Source organism: Micromys minutus (assembly GCF_963924665.1).
Source record: "Micromys minutus genome assembly, chromosome: 14".
Classification (NCBI taxonomy): Eukaryota; Metazoa; Chordata; class Mammalia; order Rodentia; family Muridae; genus Micromys; species Micromys minutus.
In genome coordinates this window covers 51,788,383-51,801,305 of record NC_137983.1, presented here as the reverse complement: position 1 = coordinate 51,801,305, position 12,923 = coordinate 51,788,383, and the positions used below count along the sequence as shown (strand labels likewise).

General features: G+C 50.9%; 1 protein-coding gene across 1 annotated transcript in view; it reads right to left on the bottom strand.

Annotated features, from left to right (window-relative positions):
* ADPRHL1 (ADP-ribosylhydrolase like 1) overlaps positions 1–12,923 on the bottom strand; it is a 31,170-nt gene that overhangs the window by 15,214 nt on the left and 3,033 nt on the right. Inside the window, exons 2-7 of the mRNA XM_080928425.1 lie at positions 11,161–11,325; positions 10,106–10,231; positions 9,553–9,693; positions 6,981–7,108; positions 6,695–6,827; positions 2,446–2,599 (exon numbers count right to left, since the gene is read on the bottom strand). Of these exons, the coding sequence (XP_080784551.1) occupies positions 2,446–2,599; positions 6,695–6,827; positions 6,981–7,108; positions 9,553–9,693; positions 10,106–10,231; positions 11,161–11,325 (847 nt within the window). The remainder of the gene's footprint in view (positions 1–2,445; positions 2,600–6,694; positions 6,828–6,980; positions 7,109–9,552; positions 9,694–10,105; positions 10,232–11,160; positions 11,326–12,923) is intronic.

Here is a 12,923-nt window from a genome sequence, read left to right as displayed (position 1 = left end):
GGAAAAGTGATTTCAAATATACAGGAAAGACATTGGTCTAGGTTTGTGGCTCAGTAATGGAGCGTCTGTCTGGCACATGTAAGGGCCTGGCTTTGGGCTCCATCTCCACCAAGTTTTCTCTCTGTGTGTGTCTCTCTGTCTCTGTGCCTCTATGTCTCTCTCTTCCTCTCTTTCTTGAATTTAGGTAACTTCATCTAAATTAGCCAGAATTCCAAAACCTTGTGTCTCCTGATCAGCCTTTTCCACATAATTCGTATTCCTTTTCTGGGAACATGACTCTTTGCTGGAGATGGAGGCATAAGCTCATACATGTTCTAGAGAACACGCTGGAGTATGGATCTTTCCTGAGATCACCTTCTCCAGAAACCAAGACTTCTCAGTATACACCCTAGATTCAACCTACATGCCTGTGCCCCTAGACCAACAGCGGATGCTCGCCAGTTGCTTTAGGCAGAAAATAGGTACAGACGCTTGCATCTCTGACCCACACATTTCCATAAGTCACCCTCATTTGCCACCTAGGAATAAGAAGCACTCGTCCCTTCTAAATCAGCACAGATGTACTGACCTGTGTTGAAGCAGGGCACAGGACAGTCCCTTGGTCTCAGGTATTAGCTCTTTACACTCATAAGATGTAGCTGGTTCCTCATCACTGATTAAACTAGGGAGCAACAAAGCATTGCCTGCTCCACAGTATCAGAACTAGGAGAGCAAAGCAGCTGTCCCAGAGTGGGGCATGGCTTATTGTGCTACTGGTAGTGACTGATTTGTTTGAATGAGAGATGGGGAAGTCAGCTGGGTGTGGTGGCACAAGCCTGTGGCCAGTGCTGAGGAGGGTGAGCACATCAGAAGGACCATGAGTCTGATGCCACCCCAGGCCACACAGCGAAATCCTATCCCAAAGAAACAAAATGAAAAAAACAACAATTTAACTGGGCATGGTGGTTCCTGCCTTTAATCCCAGTAGCAGGGAGACAGGCAGACAAACCTCTAAGAGTATGAGGCCAGACTGGTTTAGATTGTGATTTAGGCCAGGACTATATAGAGACCTTTTCTCAAATTAAAAAAAAAATTAGTAAACACACATACACACACACACACACACACACACACACACCTGCTCAGTGTCAAGCACAGACCTGTCCACCATATGACTCTACTCTTGTCCACAAAATGGAAACTAAGTACCCTCAAAAAACAACTGCTATGTCCCAAAGACATACTTGCTTCACCATAAATACAGGATAGTCCCCTAGGTTACCTGGGACAGGGCGACTTCAGGAAGTCCCAAAACGTCCCCCAGCCTGTGTTGGCGGCCCTGGCTAATAAAATCTGCAGCGTTTGCCCAGCTGTCTCCTTAGCTACATACAGCAAGGGGGAAGGAAAGCATCCCCACACCTCGTGTAACCATCCCTCGGAAGCAGGTGAGGCCCAGGGAGCGTTTGCATCCTATAGGTTGTGCAGATCCAACAAGTGGATGCTTTCTGCCCCAGTCCCCACCCATCAGAGCCTCAAAGGGACACCTCCAGCCTCTCACTGCAGACAGTGCTGGCTCTCTTCAGAGACAAGTCTTCATGTGAAAAGGACACAGGACCAGTAGGACAGACCCAGCTGTGCTGGCCAGGCAGAGCACCAGCAACCTGTCATCACTGGTGGCTGACTTCATACGCGTCACTAGCCGAGGAAAACCCGTGTCGAAAACCACGGCTGGATGTCTGTCTGTCCGCCTTCTCCACACTCTCAGCCAACCCGTACTGGGGAAACACCACGGAACAGGACACCGTGGCTAAAGACTTCCCCTGACATGGATCTAATCTACCAAGGCACCGCATGCAACATGGAAGACCATCTACTGCCTGGCTTTGTCAGTGTTCATAAAGATTCCAAAAAAGGGTTAGTGACCGAAACATGGCGAGGCGGTTAAATGGCTGCCTTGGGTACATCTTGAAGCCACCAACCATCTCTACTATGAGACTTGAATGAGTCTGACTGCAGAAGAGAGATGGCCCACCCTACCGTGTGCCCGCAGGGTCGCAGGTAGATGTGGCTAGGAGTTGGAAAGACTGAAGAAGGTTCTCCAATGGAGAGCCACGGCTGTTAGCGTTGTTCAAGTGAGTGGACGAGGGACAGAATGAAATACACCTGCTGCCCAGGAGATAGCTTGTCACCCACTTTGTATACAGCAAGCACAAGAGACAAGGTGAGGGGCGCAGAGCATCAGGCTTCAGAGGGCGAGGGAAATATTCTCTTAGGACGATGTATTTTAGATAGCAAGGGGGGGCGTTGATATTGGAGGGGAAAGTTACAATTGAGTTACGGCCTGTGAGGCGAGTGCTCCTCGGGTGGTGACTGCACATGTACACCCTATCCTAGGGGAGGCTCTAAGCCTGAGTGCACGGAGTTACGGGGTGCCCTCTGGGAGGGAAGATGTCAGAAACACTTTACTTTTCTTCTGTGGACAGGCGGTGCAGGGCTGTGCCCAAATCCTCTAGTCTGCCTTTGTGCTCCAGCTCCTGGTACAAGCCCCGTGGAACAGTGGCCAGGCCGTGCAGCAACCCGAACAGGCAGCCGGCGATCGTCCCTGTCGCTCCGCTCTCTCCTGAAACAGCAAACACAAGTGCATCCTAAGGGGCTCCCCACTGACTAAACCTGCTCCCCCACATCTCTGAGACCGTCCGGAGAAGGCATGCAGAGCAGTAGACGGGTTGAACTGACATGAGTTCAAGTCCTGCCTGGACTAGAAAGTGAGTATCAGGCCAGTCAGGGGCACAGCACAGTCTGCCTCTCTCAGGCCCTTCGCTGCTCTACAGGGTCCCCTTCTCTTCCCCTATTCAGGCGGCATCATGTTACCACAAGCCATCCCAGTGTGGCTGGGGAAATGAGTCTTAAGAGACAGCCTGGGCCCCCGTGTTTGTACAGCCTGAAAAATCTGAGAAGGCCTGGTTTCAGCTTTTATAACAAAGCCTCGAGTTTCTCAACTGAGAGGCGGCCATGGGATCCATCTTTGGCAATGTCGTAAATGTGTGAGGTAACCAAGAAAATGCATCTGCCTGTGGTACCTCCTGATGGTCAGAACCCCTTTGTGGTCAAGCAAGCTCGATGTGGCTGTGAGGCTGATCTTCTAGATAACAAATTCCAGTCCCAGGGTACTTTCCTCATTGTCATGAGTGTGTGTTTGGCTTTATTACACTGTGCTTTTCATCCATCTGTTTTAGCCTAGTGGATTATGGGAAGAAATATCCTATAAGGGAGATCTGTCCCATCATGACTGTGAGGAGAAAAGAGTTACATGTAATGATTTGTAGATGCTCCGCCCCGGGAGTAGCACTATTAGAAGGTGTGGCGCTGTTAGAGAAGGTGTGTCACTGTGGTGTGGGCTTTAAGATCCTCATTCTAGCTTCCTGGAAGCCAGTATTCTGCTAGCAGTCTTCAGATGAAGATGTAGGACTCTCAGCTCCTCCTGCCCCAGGTCTGCCTGGATGCTGCCATGCTCCCGCCTTGATGATAATGGACTGATCCTCTGACCTGTAAGTCGGCCCCTCTGTTCACAGCAGTAAAACCCTAACTAAGACACTCCATAAATATGCTACCCTCTCATGACAATTAATGAAATTGTCCTTGGACTTGAATACGCTGGGCTGCTGTTTGTGACAGCTGTGTGCTCACCGCCTTTTCTTCTTTGGCTTGCATAAAGTTGGCTGCTACCTACTTTTCTTTGTTTCTTTAATACTTAAAAAAAGATTTATTCATTTATTTTATGTATATGAGTACACTGCCGCTGTTTTTGGACACACCAGGAGAGAGCATCAAGTCCCATTACAAATAGTTGTGAGCCACCATGTGGTTGCTGGGAATTGAACTCAGGACCTCTGGAAGAGCAGTCAGTGCTCTAACCACTGAGCATCTCTCTGGCCCCTAATATTCATTCTTATTTTTATGGATATAGGAGCTTTGCCTGCATGGATGCATGTGTGCCCTATGTGTTCCTGTTGCTGATGGAGGTCCGGAGTGAGCATCAAAGCCCCTGGCATTAGGGTTCATGGTTGCTGTGACGCTGTGACATGGAACTCAAGTCTTTTTGGAGAGCCACAAGTACACATAAGAGTTGTCCCATCTCTCCAGCCCATAGTTTGTTTTGAGTCAGGGTTTTTTTATGCTGCCCAGGGTGGCCTTGAATTCCTGAACATCTTCACTTTATGTTCCTAGTGCTGGGACTATGGCACCTGACATAATCACAGCCAGTTTCTGAGGTGCTGGGGATTGAACCTCGTGCTCGGCGCCTGCTAGGCAAGTACCCTACCAACTGAGATACACTGATCACCCCCCCCAAAAGATTTTAGTACATTTATTTATTATGTGCACGTGAGTGTGCACATGTGCTGCAGTGCCTGTATGAAGGAGTTGTTGGTTCTTTCCCTCTACCTTGACCTGGAATTAAACTCAGGTTATCAGGCTTGGCTACAATTGTTTTTATTGCCGAGCCACACACCTTTTTTTAAAGATGGAGTCCAAAAGTGACCCAGGCTGCTTTCAAACTTATTATGTAGCCAAGTGTGACCTTGAACTTATGACTCTCTTGCTTCCATTTCCCAAGTGCTTGGATTACAAGGATGCAACACCATGTCTGGTGTGTGTGTATGTGTGTGTGTGTGTGTGTGTGTGTGTGTGTGTGTGTACGTGTGTGTCGCTGGTGATCAAGCTCACTGTCCTTACTCATACTAAACAAGCCATTTCCCTGCTGAGCTGCCTCCCCAGCTCCACAGCCTGCTTTGCAGAATCCCTTTTCAGAGTCACCTGCTTCCTGCAGTCTCCAGCAGTTTTTAAAAGCATGGTGAACCACCAGCAAAGAGGGAGCATGGCTGGACCTAGTCCCCTCCCCCACCACACATACATAGCAGATGTGCAACTTGGTCTTCATGTGGTTCCCACAACAACTGGAGTGGGGGCTGTCCTGTGGATCCTGTTCCCTTAACTGGGCTGTCTTGTCTGGCCTCAGTGGGAGAGGATGTGCCTAGTTCTGTAGGTGTGATACCCAGTGGGAAGGGTAAGGGGGGATGGAGGAAGGAAGGGTGGGGTGGGAGGAGAGGGGTGTGCTGATATTGGGATATAAAGTAGATACACAAAATAATTAATGAGAAAAAATATTTTGAGGAACCATCCAAAGTGTTATACACTAAGATATGTTCATTGAAATATATACAAGAAGTGATCCAAAATAATTCCAATAAAATATACCTGTGTATATTAATATTAAAGTCAGCATAAGGAGGACAACGGAGTGTACTTATGCTTCAAGAATTTGCCAGTTCTAAAAGAAAAAACTCTGGGCTGTGGCATCTAAGTCATGTGGCCCTGTCTCTTGGGCTGGAAACCTTGGCACTGCCTGTGATTCCTCCTCCCATGAGTTCTGACTCCAGGCTGCTTCTGAGTCCTGGAGAAGTTCCAGACACACTCTCAGGCACGAGCACAGGCAAACTTGTACACACATAGTGGGAACAGCAACTGGCTTGAATGAAGCTGGGGCCATAAGGGCCGATGGGGTGGGGGTGGGGAGCCAGGGGCCTGGTTCTTGGAGTAGTTACACCTAGAGACCTGGGAGCTGGGAGAGGCCTGGACACAGACACCAGGAACAGCAAAGACCCACGCTAGCCAGGCCTGACTTCCCACAGCATTTCTGTCTTTCCTTCTGCTACAGCCTGCCTCCAGGATGACGTAGATTGTGGGACAAAGTTATGGTAGCTTAGGGCTCACACGGCCACACGCTCAACTGACCAAGATGCACTTTGTCCTGGTCAGAGGCAACTGCAAGGCCATGACTTCCTTGTTGGACGAAGTCTCTTAGCCACCCAGGTCCATCCTGCCTCTCTTGGCCATGTCAGGCACCCCGCAGCCCTCCTGTCTCCTAAGCTAGCCTCTCGAGGCTCACGTTCTAGATCCTCTGAGCTCCTTCCATCTCTGTTTGAAGGGATTAGGGGACACAAGTGTGGACATTTTTGCCTTCCAATCTATACAAGACGCTCCCACCTACACGGACTCTGTGAGGTGACTCCACTAACTTTGGCCCAGCTCTTTCTGCCCTCCTCACAGCCTGGCTCCTCCAGAAGCTCCCGGCCGGCTTCAGCAGTGTGGACACGGGTCGCCTTAGCTGAAGTACTGTGTGCCAGCAAACATTAATGAGCCTAGTGTTTGTGGAGTTCTGTAAGGCAGGAAGGTAGGCATTTGTCTTCACACTTGGTAAGCCCATGGAGTCGGGGCCCCTGGAGGACAACAGGCCTCAGGAAGAGACGCATTTCACCCAGACCCAGGAACCTGGCTATTAATTGCTATGGCTTTGCTTGGGCCACCGAACGGCAGGAGGGAGAAACCTGTATAGTCAGGTCCAGGGAGACCTGCCGGCTCTAAAGGGGTGGCTGGAAAGAGAAGTGTCCCTGCACCTGGTCACTGTCCTGACAGTGGCCACCTGTGAGACTCTGATGTGGGCCACACCAAAGTAGGTTATTTTGTCTGTGGCCACATACCACAGTTGTGTGGGTACTGCACTCAGAGACTGCAGAGTGTGTCCAGCAATGGAGGTGAGTGTGGATTCTGGCTCTGTGGCTGAACCCCATGTCTGTGGACCCTCAAGACCAAGAAGTGCTTTAGATTACAGATTAGTACCGTCCAGAAGTATCCATACCAAAGGAGGACATCTTACCTCCGTGAAACATGGCTCGCTGACACACTTCAGTCCAGTTGCTCCCCGCAGCAAGAAGGGCATCATAGGCTATCATGGGGGCATCATGGCCGCGCCGTCCCCCTCGGCCTTCTGAGCTCCATTTCCTGTATGTCTGAGGAGAAGCACGGGTCACTGTACGTCCGGGAAAAGATCTGTGTCCGTGTCTGTGGCGGCTGCCCACCCAGCATTCTTGCTCACTCTCTCGCTCTGTCCTGGCCGAGTTCCACAGGGCACAGGCGTATCCCAGGTCTGGGGCTGGACTCACCTTATCTCTCTCCTCGGCGTTATAGTTGTCGGGGAAGGTGGCTTTGTCTTCTGTGTCTTCTCTGATTTTCCTTTCCTCCAAATAAAACTGCCATTTTGCCTCGAAGTAAAACCAGTGCTCTTGGTACTCTAGATGCAAGCACAGGGCAGGTGGGCTGATGGCGTCTTAGGGGTGAGTTCGGGGGTGGGGGCGGTGGGCAGTGCCCTCCCCGGGCTGCAGCTGTGGGGATGGTGGATCTGTGCCAAAAACAAGCACTGGGGAGTGCAAGACAACACTGGGGCTACTCAACTGCTCTCTAAAGCAGAAGGCTGGATGATGGTGGGCCCAGAATTTAATTAATTAGGGGATGGAGCTCAGGGTTCAGAGGGCTATCCTAGCATGCATAAGTTACTGAAAAGAGACCCCTCTCACACAAAAAACCTAAGGAACCCAGAAACACAAAACAAAACCAATAGGGAAGTCTGTATTTTGAATAACTTAAACAGTAAGAGGAGCAGTTTCTGTGTTGCTGGGCCTGAAACACAAGCCCCAGGAAAGCTGAAGTCCTGGCTGTACATCTGATGAAGAGGGTAGCAGTTGGGCAGTGGCCAGCAGCCTCTCATCTTACAGAGGACCGGGACCTCCAGAGACACGGCAGCAGGAAATGGGGGTGCCTGTCCTGGGAGGCTCCCAGTGTTTCCTCCCCTAGAGGTGCCAAAGGGTGGGGGATGCCTTGAACTTTAGTGGCTGGTAAGGGCTGGGTGGACACAGCTGAAGGTAGAGATCCAGAACCTGTTTTTTCTCTATGGCTGGACAGAAGAGGACGGAGCAGAAAGGGCTCTGGGGTGGTGGGCAGAGGCTGCAGAGAAGCCAGGGGCACTGGGACAGCCTCTTGGACTAGCACACTGGGATTCTGGACCTGCTGGGTCTCACGAAGTTAAAACATTGCCTCCTCGGGGAGGCGGTAGCCTGAGTCTGGGAAGGGAGATTTCCAGACCCAGAGCCCAGGACTGTCTGATTCTTTTAGCTGCCTCTCAGACCTAGAGCAGCTTCACCAGACATTCTCCCAAAGGGGCTTGACAGAGCCACTGGTGGGTGAGTTTAGCCTCTATTCAAAGTGCTGTGTTGAAGGAGCTCCTAAAGTTCTGGGTTAAGCAAACTTAAAGTTACACAGACATGACACGACTGCTGCTCTGGGGTCACCTTCCAGAAACAGTTACGTCTCCAAATGGCCTGGCAGTGAACTCTGTTCTCAGCTTCATGCCCCCATGAATGGCACACTTCCAAAACAGCCACCCGGGTTCTGGAGTCCTGGTGTCCCTTAGCAATGTGAACATTGTATGGTAAGGTTCTACTCTATTACAGCAAGTGCCCTCCAGTCTTGGAGGCATCTGGCGACCCTGATCTGGTGAAAAAAAACAGCCCACCTATTATGGGTAGCATTGGGGGAACTTCAGGGGACATTTGAGATAGAGGAACGAGGAAATTCTGGATTAAAATAAGCAAAAATGAATGCCTTAAATATTCGTTGGAGGTGAAGTAAGTGAAGGTCGGACAGTTCAGAGAAGACTAGCTAGAATGCCTGGCACTGTCCTTTAGGCCCAATTTCCCCCAGGGCTGAGGCCAAGTATGTGTCCTCTGTGTGTTCTGTGTCCTTATAAAGTTGTTCTGGAACCCTCTAGAATATACCCCCCCCCCCCTTCTTGTGGTGACTCTTGGGACTGCTCAGGGGCCACTCAGCTTTGTGCTCTCTTGGAGAAGCTGTAACCCTGGCCCTGTGCTCACCGCCTTCCTTCTTCCAGGATGCCCTGGGTGGCTTATTTTAGAACGTTTGCTCCTACTTAGGTGCATGGCAGGACACATGGCCACCTACCCTCCCCACTCACACATCCCTCATAGCGCTGGGGTGACAGCGTGTTCCGTATACTCACTCAGTGCCCTAAGGAGTGAACACTGAGTTTTCTAGTCCTGCCTTCGGCCTCCTGTGTCTGTCTACTGTACAGCACCCCTGAGCCAAGCGGGGAGCGGGGGTATACTTTGTGTGTCAGATTCTGGAAGCCACGGTGCTCCCAAGATGTCTGACTAATAGGATAACTATATCCAAAAGGTCGACAGCTCTTCTGGGTTAATGAGGACAGATAGAAACCTCCAGAGCATGTGCCTTTCGTGGTCTCTGGGGACTCATGGCATGGGAACCCATGTTGGTACACAGGTAAAAGTGTGTGATATGGGATACATCTCTTCGGTCAAGAACAGGTTAGGATGGGGTTGTGTAAAATGTAGGCGTCAATCATTCCTCTTCTGCACTAGACACTTGGTGTCTACTTGGAGAAGCAGAGGGTGTGGGTGTCGAGCCACTCCCTCACAAAGCTGTGGTCCTCCTTGAGGTCCTGGTGCTACTTGGAACAGTGTCTGCCCTCTGTCAGGTGAGGACCTGTGTGAAGTCAGGACTTCCCGAGGTTTCTCTGGGCATTGCCTTTTGGGGGAACACAGCAAGAGTGGCTGGGCGGCTGGTGCCGGACTTGGGTCTGAGTGTGAGCACGTGTGCTGTGGACGCGCGGCAGGCACTGGAGCAGGAAGAAGCCAGGCTCACCTGCCATGTGCCGAATGGTTTTCCTACAGTACTCCTCGGCCAGAGGAAGTGCCTTCAGCATGTCTCTTCCCCACTGTACAAGTGGTTTCCCCTGTATTGCGTAAGAGGCAAACAGTGCGGTGCACAGGGACCCAAGGAAACCTAGAGGGGAACAGGATACAGTTCTGTTAACCTGGGCCGGTGGCTTTCTGAGTCCAAAGAGACTCACCTCTAGAGCTGTGGGTTCTGCCTCTCTCTGTGTGTAATAGGCAAGACACCTTTGCAAGGTTGCTACAGGGCCCAGAGACTAAGCTGGAAAGCATGTGGCACAGGGCAGGCCGGAAGGGCATCAGCCCACAGAACTGACTGGAACCCCATCATTAGCTTGGAGATTGAGGGTACCTCTTCCTCTCAAGACCTGTGCCCTTTTCTTTTATTCTGGCATGGGTGGTATAGGAACCATGCTAGAAGCAATGTTTTCCCCTGCATGGCTTCTCCAACATAACCACACGTGATGTCACTTCTGTCCTCGGGTGGATCATCAGACTCGCACCCATTCAGGGGAGTTCTTTACCTGTGGGATGGTTGTGGGTCATCCTGCCACACTCAATACTGACTTCAATGAGGGTCTCCAGCCGTTCCGGCTTCCAGTACCGCATTCCAATGCACATTGCTTTGGTGGCGGCTCCGAATCCTGAACCTACGTGGATGACAGACACCTGAGCTCAGCTTTGTCTCCATGACCTGTGGGAATCCCCATTCATCATTTCCGAAGTGTGAGGTCTATGGAACACTGGAGAATCCTTAAGTGAGCGAGTAAAGACATGGGGATCCTGAGCAAGAGAAACTCGATCTGGGGCCAGGTCACAAGAAAGTGAACTTACTTAGCCCCTGAAAATGGACTTTTTCTTGGCTCAGGGCAATGTGCTTCGACTCTAGGGACAACCGAAGCAGTATCAAACCAGATATGCCCGCTTCCTTCATCTCTCTCTCTCTCTCTCTCTCTCTCTCTCTCTCCTTCCTTCCTTCTGTCCATCCCTCTTTTGTTTTGAAACATTTCTGGGATATTTTCTCTAAAAGTTGTCATTAAGTTACAGTTGACATTGAGTCCTCTTCTGGCCGGGCGCCTCCTCCTCAGGAACTTTGTGTGTGCTGTACTTCCATACATCAAAATTCGGATAGTCTTTATTTCTACTATGAAGGCTCTCTGTTGTCTGTGGGTTCACTATTATAAAGGGGTACCACAAGACAGGCACAAGAGGAGGAGAGGCTCTGAGAGGCAGCCGTAGGGCTGCCTATATACTGTGTCCCACGAACATGGCATAGAACATGGGAGACATGAACACAGACCACCCTTCTCCTCACCAAAACGCAAGCTTCAAGGAAAGGCAGCAGAAAATAGTCCTTAAAGGAAAGTGGAGTTGGGTATTGAAAATTGCTCTGGGGAAGCGCAGTGTCGCACGGACAGCATCTTTAGGAGATGCTCTAGCAATCTGGGATCGCTCGCAGGGGATGCCCTGCCTGCTGTAGGATCTGACCCAGGAACTACCACAAGTATCAGGGTGGGCTGCCAGCATCCACCTGCCCAGGCTCCCTAACTGCAGCTCCGTGAACGGAAAGGCTCCTGACCCTTTTCACTGAAGGGCGTATGCCATGCGAGGAGGTAGTTATCCGGCTTCAGCTGGGAGCAGCCCTCAATAGTGGAAGGGTCTGGCCGATGATCTGAGAGCTTCTCCACTGTCTCCACGTAGCGCTTTACCATCTCTCGGTACAGGTCGTCCAGGCACCAGTAGTCTGTGGAGGAAGGGGTGGGGGACAGAGCTCAGTGAGGATGGCAAGTATGTGAGGGTGTGGCAAGGACACATGAGCATGCTTAGAAAAGGGGAAGATTTGGTGACTCCCCTGCTGCCTGGATGAATTTTAGACTTCCAGTTACCCCTATTCTGGTGTCCCGAGAGCCTAGGAAACACCTACCACCTTCATTCCTACCAACAGTACCTGCTTGGAATAATGTTTATGCTTGGCCCATGGAGGAGCACTATTGGGAGGTGTGGCCTTGTTGCAGTGGGTGTGGCATTGTGGGTGTGGGCTTTGATACATTGTCCTAACTGCCTAGGAGCCAGTCTTCCACTAGCAGCCTTCAGATGAAGATGTAGAACTCTCAGCTCTGCCTGCACCATGCCTGCCTGGATGTTGCCATGTTCCTGCCTTGAGGATAAAGGACTGAACCTCAGAACCTGTTTGCCAGCCCTAATTAAATATTGTCCTTTATAAGACTTGCTTCGGTCATGGTGTCTGTTCACAGCAGTAAAGCCCTAATTAAGACAAAAAAAAAAAAAAAAAAAAACCACATCAAACTACATCTTGCAGAGCAGTGGTCATGCTGTTACAAAGGGACACTGGGAGACTGATTTCACTGAGCCTTAGCTCCCACTTACCCACCCCCTGGGAAACGCAGGCTCTGCGTGGCTGCTCTTGCCAAACGTACCCTGGTTCCTTGAAGTGCATTTGGGGAATGTGTCAACCCCCTGAAGCTCACGTGGGGCACAGGGATGGAAAGAGCTGGTCTGTACTGAAGCCCCGCCTTTGGCCAGCATGGTGCCTGGCTCACTCCGACCTCATATGCTCCAGAGCAACCACCATTTTCTCCAGGAAGAGAACTGATGGGTTTTGACTGCAAGGCCGGAATTTTAGGTCACTATGTTGTGGACAGAAGGTTGCACATGCGTGGTCAGTGGAGTCCAGTGTGCTGGCACCCGGTGAGGCTGAGCTGTGCTCTTCCATGCGCTCTTGCATAGCCACCGCAGGGTTTTTGTTCTATGGCAAAGCTGCAGCGCTAGGACACAACCACTGGGTCTTTCACTGGCCATGGTGACCTGTGTTTGCTGAGAGCTGGGTGGTTAGAGAAGGGCTTGGTGAGGGGCTGGTGACAACCCGTGACCTGCTTTTAGTGAGCCTGGAACAGAGGCAAACCCGACATTCCTTTTCCCTTCAGTTCAGGGCTCATGCCTAGCTGGGAACCGAGGCGGAGAAAGGATGGGCTGAACTTTGTTTTGGAGGAGGGAGTGCCTTAAGTCCTAGCCTTGCTTTGTGTGGCAACCCTGCAGGAATAAAATTAGCTGCGTGCAAACCCCTGCTGTGAGACACTGGTTTCCAGGGCTATCTGCTTACAAATGGCAGCTTCTGCTTCTGATCTGGCGGCCCGGCTCCCCCAAGCCCTCGTAGACAATTATTATAAGATCAGATAGCACGGAATCTCTGCCTTCGACCGAAACGCAGCTTTCTCGGAGTAAAATGAGGTCCATAAAAAAAGCCAGCGGCTGCAGACGCTTGTCCTTTTACGTTGGAATATAGATGAGAAACAGGCTGGCCAATCTGTTGACCCTCTGGGC